This window comes from Myripristis murdjan, chromosome 9 (genome assembly GCF_902150065.1).
Source record: "Myripristis murdjan chromosome 9, fMyrMur1.1, whole genome shotgun sequence".
Lineage (NCBI taxonomy): Eukaryota > Metazoa > Chordata > Actinopteri > Holocentriformes > Holocentridae > Myripristis > Myripristis murdjan.
The window spans coordinates 18,995,781-19,014,487 of record NC_043988.1 but is presented as its reverse complement, the minus strand read 5'-3'; the positions used below and the strand labels follow the sequence as shown (position 1 = coordinate 19,014,487).

At 42.0% G+C, this 18,707-nt stretch overlaps 2 protein-coding genes across 2 annotated transcripts; one reads left to right on the top strand and one right to left on the bottom strand.

The window, feature by feature from the left end:
• Nucleotides 1–980: 980 nt before the first annotated feature.
• LOC115364736 (kinesin-like protein KIF24) lies at nt 981–12,180 on the bottom strand. The gene is made up of 11 exons (XM_030059301.1): nt 12,096–12,180; nt 11,386–11,955; nt 9,856–10,018; nt 9,597–9,694; nt 8,837–9,055; nt 8,272–8,359; nt 7,987–8,108; nt 7,698–7,803; nt 7,530–7,601; nt 7,289–7,398; nt 981–2,282 (listed from the first exon to the last, which is right to left on the bottom strand). Exons 1-11 carry the CDS (start codon nt 12,152–12,154, stop codon nt 2,213–2,215), a joined length of 1,677 nt encoding a protein of 558 aa, XP_029915161.1. The 5' UTR covers nt 12,155–12,180; the 3' UTR covers nt 981–2,212.
• Nucleotides 12,181–14,758: 2,578 nt separating this feature from the next.
• On the top strand, nt 14,759–17,867 carry LOC115364661 (Rieske domain-containing protein-like). The gene is made up of 4 exons (XM_030059189.1): nt 14,759–15,037; nt 16,801–17,041; nt 17,286–17,320; nt 17,459–17,867. Exons 2-4 carry the CDS (start codon nt 16,828–16,830, stop codon nt 17,735–17,737), a joined length of 528 nt encoding a protein of 175 aa, XP_029915049.1. The 5' UTR covers nt 14,759–15,037; nt 16,801–16,827; the 3' UTR covers nt 17,738–17,867.
• The last annotated feature ends 840 nt before the right edge of the window (nt 17,868–18,707 follow it).

Sequence of the window (18,707 nt, the reverse complement as noted above, 5' to 3'; positions counted from 1 at the left end):
CGGGAGCGAGCGTGCGTTTACATGCGGGACGCAGCCACAGGCCGAGATCAGCTGAGGAGACAGTCCTGAGAGAGCGAGGACATGTGCTGAGACGAGACACGCACCCCAGGGTTAACTGGGTACAGGGGACAGATCAGGGCTGCCACGCTCACATTCACACAAATAAGACCTCACGGGGCGCGGATTATTTTTTGCTAACGCCAGTATGACCCGAGTCGACACGTGGATATTTTACGTTGCTTTCTGATTTTTTTTTAGTTTAAATCAATCAACCTGTGGTCTACCAGTTAATGAGAAATTGCATATTGGCTTATGAAACTACGTCACAATGCAAAATCACATAAAGCAGAAGAGAGAAACACAAAAAATATATAGCATACAGGTTTGACATTTACCCACCAGAAGATGAATACTGCTCATTCTATCCTTGAAAAATTCTCCATTCCATGTCAACCTTTTTTTCCTTATAACACATAGTTGACATTAAGTTGATAAAATACTTTTTTTGATTTAAATTTTTTTTGTTTGTTTGTTTGTTTGTTTGTTTTTTTCCTCCAAAACATCTTGGGGGCTGGATGAGACCTACTCAAAGGCTGGATTTGGCCCCTGGGTCATATTTCTGACATCTCTGAGTTAGAGCATAGGCCTACTGCCTGATATGAAAAGTTCCAACGAGCATATCCTCTTGAGGAAAACTTAATTGTGTGTGTGTGTGTGTGTGTGTGTGTGTGTGTGTGTGTGTGTGTGTGTGTGTGTGTTGTCCTTTAATGAGCTGTGCTTTAGGCTTACCTCTGAGGACAAATTGAACGGTTACCTCTATATTTTCTGTTGAACCATTACTTTATTTGCACACTATCCCATTTATTAAATTGTAGTCAATTTCCACCTGTCTAAAGTAAATATATATTTCATCAAACAGAACACATCAGTCTTTAAACAAACTAATTTAATTACATTTTATAAATTATTACAATCACCATCTGTGTTCCAATAACTCAGTCAACTCCACAGCTGAGAACTACTGTCTCATTGCCAAGACTCAAGTCTATATAAAACTAAAAACAGTCAGTGGGCTTCTAGCCAAGTAAACAGTTCAGAGCACTACCCAGTTAAAACATCAGTTGTGCATCTTTGGTTCAGACTGTGATCTTAAGCCCTGAGTCAGAGATGTAGCGAAGCCCATGTCAGTCAAAGCTGAACAACCACCGGGCCTGTCAGGACCATGACCACTGGGGGTGTGGATCAAGGACAAGTTGAGACTGACACCAGCGCATCTGAAGTCTTAGTAAAGCCCAATGCCAAAGTATTGAGCAAATTATTCACAGATGAACAGGACACAATTATTATTTTGTGCAGAATTTTTCAGAATGGAACATGTAACTTGGAGAGTGTGATGTTGAGAGTCCTGTTGTTGCAGCTTAATTCTTTGATTTCTACCAAAGACCAAATAAAAAAAAAAGAGAGAGAGAGAGAGAGAGAGATGAGACCAAGGCCAAGAAAAATTAGATTAGAGCCTGATATTAGCACAACGCCCTGAGGACAAGACTGGGCTTGAATGCTACAGCCTTGCCCAGTGTCATTTAAGTTAATAATAACCATAAACAGTATTTATTACAGAATTTAATTGCTAGATAGTGGCTCTTCTCCAAGTCTCCCCAGCAGTGCTTTGCATTTCTAGTCAATCACTAGATCACAGTAACAGAACAAACTTGTGAATTCCATTTTATATATTCACTTGTTAGAAGTCTGTATTAGCCTGCAATACCACAATCTAAAAAAAGCCAAAAACAAAAGAAAAAAGAAAAAGCAAGTAGTCACTCCCACACACACAAACAAATACACAACATACACACACACACACACACACAAGCCTCCAACTGCAGAACACAGAAATGGACAAGAGGGCGTCTTCTCTGCTTCTGAGATCAAAACCCATGTGTAGCACAGTATCTGTCCAGTGACCTCTGATAAAGAAACATGTTGTTAAGTAAAAGTGACAGATTGGATTGTAATCAGTGTCAGAAGTCAAAAGCTGTTTTGTGCGGTCCTGGGCTGCATGCCTTGGCCTAACTGGCATTTCGTCAGAGTCCAGGCTGCAGAAATTTTCGATTATTAACTCAGTTAATTCAAGTAGTTGGATTGTATTTATCTTCCTTGTGTCTGAGCTGATGGTTGGAGGGAGTGGTTTTGAGGTAGGGCTGTAGCTGAGATCTCATGCTCTGGACACACCGAGCCTTCTTCTCCATGATCTCCTCCAGCCTGTGGACATACTCCCCAAATGCCTGCAAGACAGAGACAGACAGTTAGGCAAAGGACAGACAAACAGAGAGGTCTGTAAATGCAACAGACAGGGAGGTGGAAGTGGACCAGTGACAGATAGGAAGGTCAAACTGACAGAAACAGATAAGCAAATGTCAGCAAATGGTTTTTCCAGTTCAGAAACTGCAGGTGGCAGCATGTCAGTTGTACCACTGACTTACATTTCATGAAAGTTAACCTGAGCACCATCTTGTGATTCTTGGATTTATGTGTAATTAATCCTATTTTTATTTATTTATTTTTTTGCTTTCATCTTTTACTTAATAGGATATTTGATTGTGATTATTTGGTTCTAGCTGGAGTCACATAGAACCCTGTTCATTCTGTAAAATAAGGAAACTTGATATGGCAGGTATTGATTTGACTTATCTCCTAACCATATCAGGTTGCTGGCACAGTAATGAACCCTCTTTAACATATAAAGCATCCATCTCCTGTAGCTGCTCCCAGTGAGCCTGGACAACACGCCACCTGAGAAGCAGGGAGAGAAAGATAGAAATATTTTAATTATACAAATAGGTTTCAATTATGGTTTCAACAAAATGTACAGCAATTTTTAAAAGTCTGGCACCAAAGAGGTATAATTTTTACATTTCTGTGGGATATACAGGCCTAATTTGGCCTTTGATATTTGTGAAGGAAGCACTCAGTTATTATTTTTGGATTATCTGAGATATATATGATAAAGAGGCAGCCAAGAGAAATTGAGTGGTGGCCTCTCAATCTTAATTTGGACCCTATCACTTATCTGGCATGCAGTTATGCAGTCTCTATATACAGAGTATATAGACACTTGAAATACGTACTGGGAATGATCCAAGTCTTCCGGAGTAGCCAGATGAATAGTGGGTCTGTTGTGGTGATTGCTGGTGCTCTGTGGACCATTTGATCCTGTAGACGTGGGCAGTCTGACTGAGCTGTGTGAGTTGTAAGGGTGATTTGAGCCTACTGAGTCAGACTGGCTTGACACGGCATTCAGCTGGCCCAAATCACTTCCTGGAGTTGACTGGAGTGTAGAAATGTTAGAGGCAGGTTCATCGTGTGTGTTGCCTGCATTTTCTGGCAATGTTTGTGTTGGACGATCAGGGGTTAAAATGTATGAGCTGAGTGGAACAGCATCCCCTCGACACTGCAGAGGCTGTGAGATGGACTCAGTGGGAGAAGTCTGTGAAAGACGGTGTGGAGAGGGTCTCAGTGGAGAATCTGAGTTTTGGCTGCACAGGTCCTCACTCCCTGGTTGGGCTTGGGGGTTTTGACTTTTCCCTTGGTCCTGCAGGGAGGCCAGTGTACCCGCAGGGACAGAAGGCTTCATGACATCTGGGCAAGATGAGAATGAATAGAGAAATTTTTACAACAGCTAAAAAGATACTACTGAGACACTGGAGCAAGAAACACCCACCCTGCAACAGTGGCACAGTTGGCTGCTTATGAGAGTAGCCTACTCTCTACTAAATAAATTGACCAATACATGTTTATGTGTATTGGTCAAGTTTACCCCTTCACCAACTCGTTATCTGTAACCTAGAGGTGAACTTGGTGTTATTAATGGAATGGTGTGCTCATTCTTAGATAAAATGTCAATGTGGTGGTCGTCTGTTGTGTTTTTTTTTCTGGACCTCTTTTGTGAGTGTAAGTGAATAGATTCCTGTCTGTCCAGTGTCTGTTTAAAGATTGCAATAAAATGTTCATTGCAAAAAAAAAAAAAAAAAAAGAATAGAGAAATAAAAGAACATATTTGTTCATACCCTCAGAGTGGAATATTTTTCAGTGGAAATTTATGTTATCCTGATGAAGTTTGTATAGAGATACATTCTCGTGAACATGAGAACATGATTTAACCTACATACGTATTTAACCTACCTACATACATATACCAAAAGTTCCCCCTCAGGAGGCACTGATGATCTGCTTAGATTCTGGAGCAACTTGTTGCATATGTTTTCATATTAATAACAACAAAATAAATTGACTTTCATGAAACTAATAAACTCCGTAAAGCTTTAAGACACAAATTTATATTTTCATGACCCCCAAGGTGTTATGCTAAGACAAGTATGTTGACAGAAATATTTGATAATAAGCTATAATGCCGCATCAATTACCTTGATTAATGACCTAATTACCTTAACAGCATACTATGTTTAATATGCTGTGGAAATTATGGTAGAAGATACTTGCCTTTGTTTCGTTCCATAAGATCATTAGCCATCACGGTCTTGGAGGTGGATGCAAAGTGGGTCTTTACTTCAACCAAGTCTGAAAGAGACAGGCAAAATTCTCCTTCCTTGTCCTCTACCCCTCTCCCTGTAATCTCAGTATATGATGGATTCTGTTTATTCACTTCCCCTCTGTTATTGTCTCTCCTTGCCTTCTCAATGGGGCAGGAAGAGCTGACACTCTCCTCCCCTCGGAGGAAGGAGGATGTGGCGGCCTGTTGGTCCACCTGAAGCAGGGAGATACTGAGGGGGTCCATGGTGCAACTGAGAGAATCAGTAGAAGACTCTTCTGATGGTAAAACAGATACTTTGGCTTTGACCTCTGAATGGTTGTAGACCTGATTACATGGAAGAGATGCAAACACTGCAGATGATATTGTGGCTGGATCTTCAGAACATCTGCTGAGGGTCTTGGCAGGTAATTTCTGTCCAGTCTGTGTAGAGGGAGTGGTGAGAGAGGGCATTGCTGATTGAGAGTTTAAAATCTCTCTTCTAACGGCAACACAAGCCAACCTGGAACCTATCTCTCTAGCACTGCTTGATGGCACTGCCTGTGAATTACAAACAGGATTAAGATTTTGCAATGGTAGAGCCAGGGAGTTGGTATGTTTTGACTCAAGGGAGAGATCATTAAGTTTGACAGAGGTTGGGACAGTGTCTGTGTGGTCACAAGCTGGAGAGAGGGGCCGTTCTGCTGGAGCTCGTTGATGGGGTTGGTCAAGATGAGGGCGGTGTACCTGGATGTGGTCAAAGAGGCTGCGATCGTCACTGTTGTCGTTTAGTGTGGACACTAAACCGCAATTATAAACTCCCTGTGGTTCCAGTTCAGTGCTCCACTCTGCCTCAATAGGGACATCTGAGTCATCCATCACTTCCTCGTCCTCCTCGACCATTCTCCATCTTTCCTCTGAATCATGGTTGGAGGATACCTGCACCTCTCCATGGATTAACACTGAGTCTGCCAGACTGTCCACTTCTTCAGTGGCCCAAGCCCACCTTCTCTGTCCTGCTTCCATCCCAGTTGGCCTCCATTCTTCTCTCCTTCCTTCTCCCTCTCCTCCCCCTGCTGCCTCCAGTGCCCTCCTTTTCTCACTTTTACCTCTGACTACTCTACTTCTTGTCTCTGTCTCTTCCTTAGGAACCCTCCACTCTTCACCAACACCACCTGTATCACCATGATCACCTTCATCTCTATTTTTATTGTAGCTTTGAGGGGTCTCATTGTCTCTTCTCAGGCAATCAATGTGTCCTCTATTAACCTCAGCCCTGGCTCTGTATGCATCAACTACCTCTTGCAGACCATGATAGATAAAAGAAGACAAAGAAAGTTGGGAAGACGGTGGGAGAGAGGGACAGGAAGATGAAGAGACAGAGGGAGAAAGAGAGGGTGAAGGATGGAGGTGCACAGAAGAAGGGGCAGATGGGGGCAGAAACTGCTGGAGCTGCTGGTGATACCATCTCAGGTGCCTCTTTCTCTCCTCATCTCCTTCTCCATCCCTCCTTAAATCCCTCTCCCTCGTTCTTTGTGGTTCACAGTATGTTTCTCCGCTCCTGTCCACTTGTTGTCTCTGCTCTTTCCACAGCCGTTCCTCCTTTTCTCTATGACTGAAGACAGCTGAGGAAGCTGCTTGGACCGCTCCCTCTCTAGTCATGACCCAAGACTGAATCCCCTCTTCAGCTGGTTGTCTTACCACCCTAGTGTTTTGGTCTCTGTTTGTGTCACTTGCACGATCAGTTCTACCATACCCTTCCTCATCCTCTCTTCTTCTACCCTCTCTCTTAACTGCTCCCACTTTCCTTTGCCTCTTATCACCTATTACCAGTGAACCTCTAACTGGGGCAATGTGTTCAAATCCCATGTCTTCTTCTCGAAGCCCTCTACTTCTTTCCTCTTCACCTCTGCTGTTCTTGGGTGTGGAGCAGAGAATAGCACCCTCCATGGGCATCTTTCTGCTAGGTGTAGCAGTGAAAGCAGCCTCTATTTGTCTCCCTAACTTTGGCCTTTTATGGGGACTTTTCCCTCGGGTGCCAATACTGGTGCCACCACTGCTGCTGCTGGACTGGTTACATTTAGGGGAAGGGGCTGTCTTGCCTCTTCTTCCCGCTCTCACTCCTCCTTGTCCTCTTAACTCCTTTACCCTATTAAACATACAAATAAAAAAAAAATAGTCTTTTATCACTCAAATTTTTCCTTGTTGTCTCATACATTTGTATTTGTCATGCACTGGGTCAGTGGCTGAATTTGAGTGGACGAAAGATGTAAACTGGTCTACAAATGGTTTTGTAGGAATACATACATAACACTACTGGCTATGTTATGTACCAAAGCATCCCCAAGTCACAAAATGTAAAGCAGGCAAAATAAAATCCAGTAGGTTGGCAGCCAAAGATACAGAGTAAATTGTTATGTTGCCTAGCTGAAAGGTAAATGTTTGTTACTTGTTCAGCAGCCTGCAAAACCAGTTTGGGACTAAAAAATTTAAGCCTGGTTCCCTAAGACAAAACACTGGAAAAACACTGGCTCAAACTACTTGTCAAGGTGGAATACATATTTTCAGTTATTCCTGTATTTGTATTTAATATAAGTTGCTAAATATCTAAAATGAAAATATACTAAGTCATATACTGAATTATTTACACAGTGGCACTTAAGTGCATATAGTCAGATGTTAACTTTTCCCAGTTCTCTGAATATGCTCCAAACTGCTAACCAAACCTTTTTGGCAGCTCATATCCCATTCTGTCACACTTACCGGTCAGCATATCTCAGTGTGTTGAGTGTGTGTTCACTTGCTAAGTGACCAGGTGAAATGTTGGCAATCATGCATGTCTTTGAGTTGCCAACAAAGGAATCCTTCAAAACCTGCATTGAGAATACAGCCGATAAAATATGGAAGTAAATTTAATGCAGTTTTCTGTGATTGACAATTTACCCATTGGTAATATTTGAGACCACACCGGCTTGTATGTGTGCACATGTGTGTATAGCTTTACCTGGGTAAGTTTGCTTTGTCTGAAGGGTGTGTGTGACTGCTCTTGATCAAGGGACCGGATGCATTCTTTAAGCTGAGACAAATAAAATGAATCAGACAGATAGATCAATAACACAGAAAATGTGTGTGTGTGTGTGTGTGTGTGTGTGTGTGTGTGTGTGCAACATACAGCCAATAGACTCTGGTTGATCTCTGCTCCCTCCATTCGACTATGCCTGTCTGGCTCCCTTGTATCTGCTGCCCGTTCGCTACCTGCCAGGTCCACAAACCACATCCTAGACACACACACATGTGCACACACGCACACGCATAGGATGGAACAGGAGAGAAAACTGAGTCATTGTAACAATGCTAGCACTTGGGTTATTTAATCTTTTTGCAAAATGAGGCTTGCAATTGTTTAAGGATAAAAGTTAGCACAAAACTGAATAAAAACTCCATAAAACGCAGCCACTGACCTGCCAGATATCTGCTGTTTTGGACTTCTGAGCTGAATCTGAAGCAAGGCGTGGGAGCGAGAGGAGAGTGGATTCACCCCACTCACCCCCTGGGTGCGCTCCTCTGTGCCCCATGAGATCACCTTGGAGGGGGATAAGGAAGGAGTGGATGGAGTAAGACGGAAAGAAGAAGAAATAAGGGATTGAAGGGGGATGACCTTGTTGAGATTACACTGGACAGTTACTTCTGAAGAAGTAACTCAGGAATTTGAGGAAAAGAGGTTCCTGGTACAGAGAGGGTCTCACCTCCAGAAGGGAGCTGACAGAGTCCACTTTGATTTCACTCAGCCCTGCAATGTGAACCACCTTCTGGCCATCTTCTCTTGCAAACAGCCTACAGACAGTAGGAGGAAAGTGAGAGTAATAAAGAGTAAAAAAAGACACAAGGAAGCCAAGAGAAGCATATAAGAAGCTGTAGAGAAGCTGTATTTACTTGAAAATCTACAAAAAAAAAAAAAAAAAAAAAAAATATATATATATATGCTATACATTGAGTTGGAAAATTTTGTCAAAAATTATATTTAGTGTTAAAATGATTCTGAAAATTCTGAAATCAGCTCCAAGTCTAAAACTGACTAAAGTAAACATGGCGGCCACCTCAGGTTTTAGGCCAAAAAAATCACCTTAATCGTTCTAATTTGAACAGAAATATTTTCTGTGTCCAAATTCTACTCAAATTCTACTTGACGAACTGGATGAAAACTAAAAATATAAAGGAGGAAATAAATGCAGATGTAGATGGTGGCAGTCAGATGGGGTGGGATTTATTATCAAATGAGAAATATTTTGTGTCAAGCAAACAAACACACACCGTTTCCTGTGGTCCAACAGGTCATACAGCTGGCCACAGTAGATCTCAAAGAAGCTGACATACACCAGCACTGGTGACGGTGTATGTGTGGCAGACAGGTGAGCAAAAATGTCCCGTGCCGCCAGCGCATACAACCCCGGTCTCCCAGGAGACGAACCCAACATGGTGTGAGTCTTCCCTGCACCTGTCTGGCCATATGCAAAGCAGGTGGCCTGGCCTCTGTGAAAACACACACACACACACACACACACACACACACACACATAAACATCTTCTGTTTCTTTTTCTTTTTAGCCCCTGCCTGAACCCCTCAAGAGACTCTGCCTTTTGCCATGCCACCACTGTAAATAGGAATTTGTTCTTAATGAGAGGCAGAACACACATACACATGCTCATACATACCTACCTAACACCAGTAACTGTATGCTACAATCATGTCATCATTAAATATCAAGACAGTGTCACGTATACAGTAGAACAGTCAAATCAACACGCCAGCCTACTCACAGTGTTGTGTTTCCCCAAACAATACTGTTACAGTGCTTTTTGAGCCTCTTGGGACATGACCAAACACATCATCAAGTGTGATAAAACTACAAATCTCAAAAATAACAGTGAACTAAGACTATATTCAAAATGTGTGAACAGATACAGTACATTTACACAATCCATGCTTATGTTTGGAAAAAAAGGGGCACCGAGGAGCACCTTTTGTGATTCTTATTCTTATAATGAGGATGGTACATCACTGCCTCCCTACCCGTTGAGCATGTGCTGCACCAGGGGTTGAGCCGTTTTCTGATACACCTCCTCATTGGAGCTCTCCTCCCCAAACACCTGGTCAAAGTAGAACCTGTGCTGCAGGACAAAGGAGGAGAGGGGCAAGGTGTGACATAAACAGAACAAACTGCATGGTTATTCATCAGTTATTGCATGACCTTTAAAGACACTAAATCCATCCTCGGATGTGTTTACATTGTCTATGCAATTGCCTCATGTTTGTGCGCACTGTAATCTACCTGCAGTATGTACTGTGTGAGATCCACAGCTTCTTTGCTCTCGTGGACTATCACACACTTGCCGCTCTGGGTTGTCACAACATCTGCCTCTCCTCTCCTGTTTTCTGCACGTGTCAGAGGTCTTTTCCTCACACACACTCTGATACGCTGCTCCCCTGTTTGCCTGCAACACACACACCAGAAGCAGACATAGATAGCCGGAGTCCAAAGAAAACAACCTCATATACAGACCACAGTATATGTAAATGTTGTATAAAGAGATGCAAACACATGTAACACACACACAAATTATTCTGAAGAGGTGCATGCCCAGGATCCACGGTTTCCCAGACATGGATTTAATTAAAACAGGACTAGGCCTTAACCTGGAATAGCTATTCATAGCCTAAAAAGTGACATCAGATTATTTACATTTGGACTGTGAAGTCCTTGATTAAATTTAAAGTGATAATCCTCCAGATCCATGTTGTTCTTGGTTTTAGTGACACCTTTGGTGGGAAGTGGTCATTGCTTTGGTGTTTTGCCCTCAGTGTAGGTACTATTTATGTCCAGTGATAAAAATTCTATGCAAATTGTTGTCTTTTATATTTATTCTTCTGTTATCGGTGCTGCTCCATTAACATAAAACACTTGGCTTAAATAGGGAAAAAAAACCTTCACAAGACTTTAGAAAAGCAACAGTTAAGGCCTCCATGAACTGGCTACAGACTGAATCAATATTAAATGGTGTCAATTGGTGATAGTGTTTCAAAATGGTTATAAAGGGTTGTTGTTGTGGATTATTGCTTTAATTTCAAAACGTGATGATGCTCATAAAACCTGGACTGCATTGAGAATAGTCCAGAACTGTGTGGGACATGAGTAGAGACAGGCGATGGGAACCGTTTCTCCTCTGACAGACAACAGTATCTAGAGTTAAACTTGCTGCTTTGGAGGTTTAATTCTTCTACTTCAAGACTAACATTAATCTTTGACCTGAAAATCAGATCATTTATATCGAGATTGAGTTAAATCTCAGACAATTTCAGTATGTGACTCAGGAAGTGAATTATTCCAGTTTAAATGGCCATTTTAGTTTAGGATTAATCCAAATCTGCAAACCCACCCCTTCGACTTTCTTTGTCTTTAAATGCATTCATCAGTGCCCGCTTCACTGAAATGTTAATTTTCAATCTCACTCACTTTCTGTTTGCAGCAGGAGGGGAACTCAGAGGTAGTCCGTAGTTATAGCCAGCTGCTCTCTTTGATTCATAAACAGGTGTGGGTTTGACTGTGTGCATATGAGTCCCATTATTTTCCGTTCCTGCATCAGGTTTTGCCCTCTTGGAGACTGCCATTCTATCTTTGTGGCCAGCTGCTTTCTTGCTATATTTTGTTGCTCCTGTTAAGTGCCTGGGAATCATATTATGGATGGAGCCATGCTTCGGTGATGATCTGGTTTGAGATTTGCCACTGGGCAATTGTCTAGTTATGTCCGGCTTGGCGTTTGTTCCTGTGTGATGATCGTGTGTATGATGATGGATGTCTGGCCTGTGGTTGTTGTGGCTCCAGTGGCATCTGCAGTGAGACACAACACTTCCAGTGTCAACGTCTAGCTGCCCAGGTATGGTTGGGCCTTTGGCCCGGAGTGACCCATCATTTCCACCAGGATCATGACCTGCACAGACATTTACAGAACCTATGGGACTGTGAAAATGCTTCTGATGAGACTCAACGGCTGCACAGCTGAAATCAAGCCGTCTGCGGACAGGAGGTCTGGAGGCAGTGGCTGTATTTAGCCTGGCTGTAGCAGCTTCCATTTCATCATTATACACATTGTCCTCATGACCTCTATCCTCACGTATGACGTTAACATCATCACCACTGTAAGTGAAACCTCCATCATCAGACGCATCTTCTTCATCATCACCATCAACTTCATAATCATGATCATGATTGTCATCTCCATTTCTGCGCCCCTCCAGGTCAAGAGTTTTGACCAGCTGGACTAGCTGGAAGAGGCGAGTCCTGTCCTCCATGCTGCGGATCCCCAGGTTGGGATAGTCCTCCATAGTCAGCACTGAGAGGTGGGCTGCACGACACACACCCATGGAGGTAAACCTGAAAAGGAAAGGGACAGAATCAGAGGCAATCAGGGAGACAGTCAGAGAGAAGGACAACGGTTAAATGTGAATCTACATGTGTTTTGCTGTTTTGTCTGTTTATCAGTGTATGTGTGGATGTATGTGTGTGTGTGTTACCTGGCATAGTGATGCTGTAGCCCCACCTCTCTCAGACACTCATACAGGCACAGCGTCATTAAGACCCCTTCCTCTCCTCTGTCCTCTTCACTCCTCCTACCCTGGTCACAGCAGAGATGTTGCTGACAAAGTGCAACAACATACAAAAAAAATGGCAGCACAACACAAACCTATTTCACGCTATTCCTACAATAAAAACCATTCAAACCAACTTAAGATCTGAATCCACACTAGAACGGCTCCTTGCTGACTTCATGCTCCATTTTCAACACATTTTGCCCTTACTGCCGTCTTTCCCTCACTCATTGCTGCCAGAGACTGATGGCCAATAGTTGGTCACCCTGCCACACTGCGCCGTTTGTGGTGACACACAGAGTGCAGGACTCTGAGATGATGCTGAAATTCGACACTTTGTCAGGATGGAGCCTGTGGCAGCCCAGCACAGCCATGTCACACATTGCTGTCCAGCAGGAGCTATGATAAATATAGCAGGTACAGACTCAAGCAACAGTTGTCTCCTTGGCTTGTACAGTAGACCAGCTGACAGCTGCAATAGTCCTATGTGAAGTATTAGTATGAAACCCTCTACATGCAAGTATGCGCATGACAAGGTCAGACAGGGTGGGGTCACTCAATGTGAGGGGCCCTACCCCTCATACAGACTGCTGCTCATTTAAAACAGGGAATTATATTTATTATGATTATAGTCGGTTGAACTGCTTAAAGGTGCACCATGTGGTTTTGAGATAGATAATTGTTTACATTTGCAGAGCCTGCTACTATAATGTAATTCTTTGAATTAGTGTATTATTTTATCATAAATTCAAAAATAAATCATTTTGAAGTAGTGTAAATCAAACAGAAGCCTAAAAGATACTTCTTTGAGTAGTAAATATACTTGTAAACACAACTTGTGACCCTGTGGTTGTTGACAGCAGAAGTAACAGTAGTTTATGATGTAGATTTTTTATATAAACCTTTTTCCACAATTCTGAGTTGAAAATATAGGCTATGCTCCAAAACTACATACTGCACCTTTTAACAAATGGCAACCCACTCCCAGCCCCAGTAGTTTGAGGGGTTGGGACCTCTTGTCCTCTTGCTTGAGCAACTGCAGTGTCTGCAAGCATCACAGGCTGGGACTTCATGCTCCTATTGTAGCTAATGTTGATTCTCCAGAGAAACAAAACAAGGGCTGGAGTGGGATTTAAATTATGGTGTAACTACAAGTTTTACATGAAGAGAAGGAAGAGAAAAAGTTGTTCACACTTGATCACCACGGGATACATTGGTCTGCTGTGTTTTGGTGTGCCAATATAAATCCTCTCCAAGACTAAAATGCAAATGTCTTAACAGGCTTTTGTCAATTACAGGACGAACTCAACACCCTCATTGCATACAACTTGAGTTGTGGCTAAACACAATGTGTTCATGCAAGATTAGCTGAGTGAATTGCTTTTAAAACTGTGGGCTTTAAACCTTATAACAAAAAAGACTCACCTATGTAACTCCCGTTGGATTTCAGCAACAGACGGTTCACCCGGCAGCTAAATTTAAGTGACAAAAATCATTAATTTTTCACAGAGTTGCTAGCTTGTGCAGTATCAGCATTTCCGTACACACAACTCATCTCCATAACGACGGGAGCGGTTGAGCGGGCGCACGCTGCCCCGCGAGGCCCGCCGTGCCGCGAGCTCTGACACCCACGAAGTTCCCCTCACCTGTCCCGGCGCAGCTGGTACACCCACTTCTATAAATTAACAAATGATATCAGACTAGATGCCGCATTTCAGACGGACAGCCGGCCAAAATGTCTTGACCTCAGCATGAAACAGACTGATGTTAATCCGCAGCAGGGTTTAATGCCCACCGCTAAGACAAAGCCTGCTCAGACTAAGCAGCAGAGAGGGTCTCATCAAAGCATTGCCCAAAGAAATGCATCATTATTGCCTTGCCAACATGTGAAATGGATGATTTAATGCTTTGGCAACATTTTTTCTGTGCTTGGAGAATTTATCTCCTTATTAGACAGCTTGTATTGTTGTATTTGGTCAAACATAAAACAGCAAAACTCAACAAGAAACAATAATAATAAAGGAAAGAAGGCAGGAACAACAGACAGCTAGATATGAATACAAATGGGTTAAATAACAGGAGTATAAACTTATACAAGTACTTAATGTAAACTGGTGTTCACACAGATTAATGTGGCGGTATAGCATGCGAAATGTGGTCCAATGAAGACATTTTAGAGAGTAACACTACTGAGATCCATTTAATCCATTTTTTTTCTTTTCGATATGATTTACTTTGAACTCTCATATGGTGTCCTCCTTGGTTTTCACGTATTTTTTCATATACACTTCACATATTGGAGCAAGAACATGTGTTTCTAATGGATTTGGTTATTCTGTCACCTACGCCCCATATCTACAAATGAGTTTTTTCATTTATCATTTCTTCTGGAAAAATGATATAATGTACGCGGTGAAGTCAATATTTTTCACTTGTTTCCCCTCGACTCTACCTGATGTATGCTTGTGTATACACCATTTACATCAATTTAAAAAAAGAAAAGAAAAAAGAAAAAAATGAAAGGAGACAAGTAAAACAGGGGAAAGCCATGGGAATTTCATATGTTCAGAGTGTGTTTCACCACGGACCGGATTGGACGTAGCACACAACATCGGCTTTGGCTCTTCCTCATACTCAGTCAGGCAGTTTCTGTAACTGGTGATTTGCATTTTGCATTTAATAACTCGAGTTGCCACCTTTATTTAATCGGTCTGCTTAACAGAGATGGATTCTCTGCACTGAGATGAAATTGCAGCATTAGCGCCCAGGCTGCTGAGCTGTCATGTGACGGACTGCCAGTGCCATGGCAACCACAGAGTTCAGAAAGACAGATTGACAGTCTGGGATGCAACCAGGCTGCATGACAGGTAAGTGTACAACATGTTTTGACTGGGCAGTGAAGCACAAACCTGAAGACAGGCCTTTTTGGGTCCTGGTTGTGAGTGTGTGTGTGTGTGTGTGTGTGTGTGTGTGTGTGTGTGTGTGTGTGTGTGAGAGAGAGAGAGAGAGAGAGAGAGAGAGCTCCTAATCTTGTCAGCCATAGTCACTATTCACAGTTTTATTGATTTATTGAATGTTATTGGTTCCACAAGTGGAGGAAATTAAGGATGCTGCGTAGAACATTTACACTTAAAACAAACATCAGATGTACAGTAATTGGACATACAGTTTTGGCAAAATCCCCTTTGCTTCCAGAGTGACTACTGACAAACATAAAAACCTCGAGGATTCAGTGACTTGAAAGCTGTATATCTTTTTAATACATATCTTTGGATTTGGCTCCTACTTACATTAACCTATATCTGACCCAGTTCCTTACTAAATATTGTATATATTACCACACAAAACTACAACTGCTACCTATTCCTATTAAAGGATTAGCTGATGAAGATTGTGATATACAGTTGGTTTGATGACTGTTGACAAAGTGCACCCACTGTAAGCCACTTTGGACAAGGTGTTCTCTCTCTCTCTCGAATTTTTATGGTTCATTTAAGCCACTTTCTCTCAGGACAAAGTGAAAGAAAGGAGGGAAAGGTGCAGTAGAAAATACAAATGTAATAGGTCTGCATAAAAACACAATGATCATTGTTTTGCTACCTATTCTAACTTTGAGCTGCTTGAAACTAGTGCTGGTGGGTATGACCAAAAATGTATATCACGGTGTTTTTCAAAATTATATCGGTTGCACGGTATTTGGCGGTATTTTCTTTTTTCATGCACGACTGGGTGTTAACCACGTTTCCTAATGATTTAGAGAAGAATTACTGCAGTAAATTAACTTAGAATTACCTATTTTACTGTCATGAGGAATGAATACTGGACATTAATGCCCAGACAACTGGGCATTGATGTCCAAGTTGTCCACCCTAGTATTATTACAGGTTTACAGGGCAACACAAAATGATGCAAAGAGGTGGCACTCATGATTCTAATGAAGTGAAAGAATCAGAATGCATGACAGTTGCAGTCAAAATAAATCTAAATCTTCATTTTATTATGCAGATTTAAGGCCACTTGCATTAATATGCAGACTGATTTGACTGATTTAACAATATGTTAAATTATTATTATTTTAAAAATGTGAATTACTTATCAAATAGACCTAACAGTTCAGCTACCAATGAATGAGCAGTAGTATGCATGTGATAACATAGATTGAAAAATAAGCCGCAGTGATACCTCTTCTCTGAATAGACAAGCTAAGCCAGTGTGCCGCTGTTAGCCAGTGAAAATAGAGCGGAGTGGCAACTCTTCGCTTTGTTACACAATCTATGTCAGTGCGCTGCTGTAGCCTGGAAAGTTTCTTTGCTTTTGCCAGACGGATTTTTTGAAGCCGAAGAACTTCCAAACAGCCGACACAGCTCCTCTTTTTGTTAAAAGTTCTTCAGCTTCATTTTCTGAGTCCCCGCTGCTTAGTGAGTGCAACTGCAAAAACAGTCCCCCCTCCAACGATGTCCCGTGACGCTACGTTCTGCGTGCTGCACACACACACCGGTATTGGGGTATCTGAAAAATTCATATCATAACAACAAAAAAAAAAATAACACCGGTATTCGGTATGAACCGGTATACCGCCCAGCACTACTTGAAACGAAATTTACTTCTTAAACTTCCTTTTCATTACCAGGTAATCCTGCTGTAGGAAGCATTCAGCATGTCTCAGGAAAAGCCTTCCCAGACCTCTCCTTCTTCATCACCTACCTCTTCCCCGCCCTCCTCCTCCTCACCTCCCCAAGACTCCCACTTCATAGGGAAGAAAGAGGACATTGTCCGGGCCCGACGTGTGACCAGGCTGGTGAACGGATGCAGGGATGTCCTGGTCCTGTACCACCAGGGGGAGCTGCATGCTATGGACATGCGCTGCTATCGTAAGCTGTGTGGCTGTGACTAGTGAGGCAGGGGTTACATGTGTGTCGGATCTAATCACAGCTCTAATGCTAAACATTCTCTTTATATTTGTTTGCTTCCTTTTACATCAACTACCACATTCCTCAAGTTATATTTTCCTGTAAGTGTATTGGTTATTTTCTTTGTGTGGTGACCCACCACTGCTGAATAACCTCAAGAGAAACTCTGCCGAATAGAATGACAGTGTTGTTTTTCCTCCGACAGATTCAGGTGGTCCGTTACAGCAGGGAGACATTGAGGTGAGAAAGCTACTGTTCTCTCTGTAAAAGGATATCGTTGTGTAGAATAGTGCTATACAAATGTAATTTGGCTACTAATACTGTAACAACTACCACTATAATCTCTAATCTCTGATCTCCATCCTGTGGCATCACCAGGAGTTCAATGGGCGAATGTGTATTGTGTGTCCGTGGCACAAGTACAAGATCACCCTGGTGGAAGGAGAGGGGCTTTACCAAGCTGTGGAAGACCCCACAGCCAAACCCCTGAAAACACGCTGGCGCTCCAAGGGCATCAAACAGAGGATTCACAAGGTCACAGAGGTCAATGGGGATGTGTACGTGACGCTGAATAGCTCCAGTGAGGCCTACGAGTCGGACACCTACCAGACTGAGAGATACAGGGCTAACCAGCTCAAGTCCCAGCCCAGGAAGTAGTCAGAGCCTCCAGGATGTCTTGGATCTCCTGTGACTCTTCTAATCACAACTATTTTATTTTGTGGCAGCTCTAATTTAAAAAAAAACAAAACAAAAAAAAAAAACAGCGAAAAGGGAAAAGTGTCAAGAGCCAAATGAGAAAGTTGAAATGATCCAGTTGTTGCTGTGATTCATTTGTTAGTTAATTGGACTGCTGACCATATGCATTTTGCTGCATTTACAAAAGAACTGCTGTGCAATATTTGCAAGACAGTCAAAGATGAAGGAGCAAATATGGAAGTGTCAATTTGATTGTGATATGATGGGATGAGGAGAAAATATGGGGCACATCAACTATCTGATCCCAGACAAACAGAGCGTGTGTGCCTTTGGATGTGGATGTCACTGTACTTCATTTGCATATTTAGAGAAATTCTGAAATGTCATTTTCAGCTATACAATATTTGGTGATTTGTTTTTGGCCAGATGGATATATTTTCCAGGCAAATTTGTATAATGTAGGACTTCCGCTCCACCCATCAATTTTGAAATTATTACAGATCATTTTCTTTGGATTTGCTTCTTCTGTTTTTTTTTTTTTTTTTTCCACAGTGTGTTATTAATGTGTATTTCTTGTGTTTGGTAATCTAATACAAAATACATTGTTTATTTTGGTAGAAAAAAATGACATCATTTTTTGTCCTGCCACTATGCTACATGCTTTGTGACTTTATATCATCATTGTGGTATCTGTCTGTCTGATGCATTCTTGTCAACACACGTCAGCAATGACATCTAAACTTGCTTCCACCACGGTTTCCCCCTATAGAGTAAATGATCTGATGAGATTTTGAAGCACCTTGTTACATACATTTATAGCCTTTTATTGCATAAAAGGCAGGCTAACTTTATTTATTTACTTATTTGGATTTATTTGGAGCAACAACTCTTCCTGGGGTCCCCACAAATAAATGTTATATGTGAATAATAT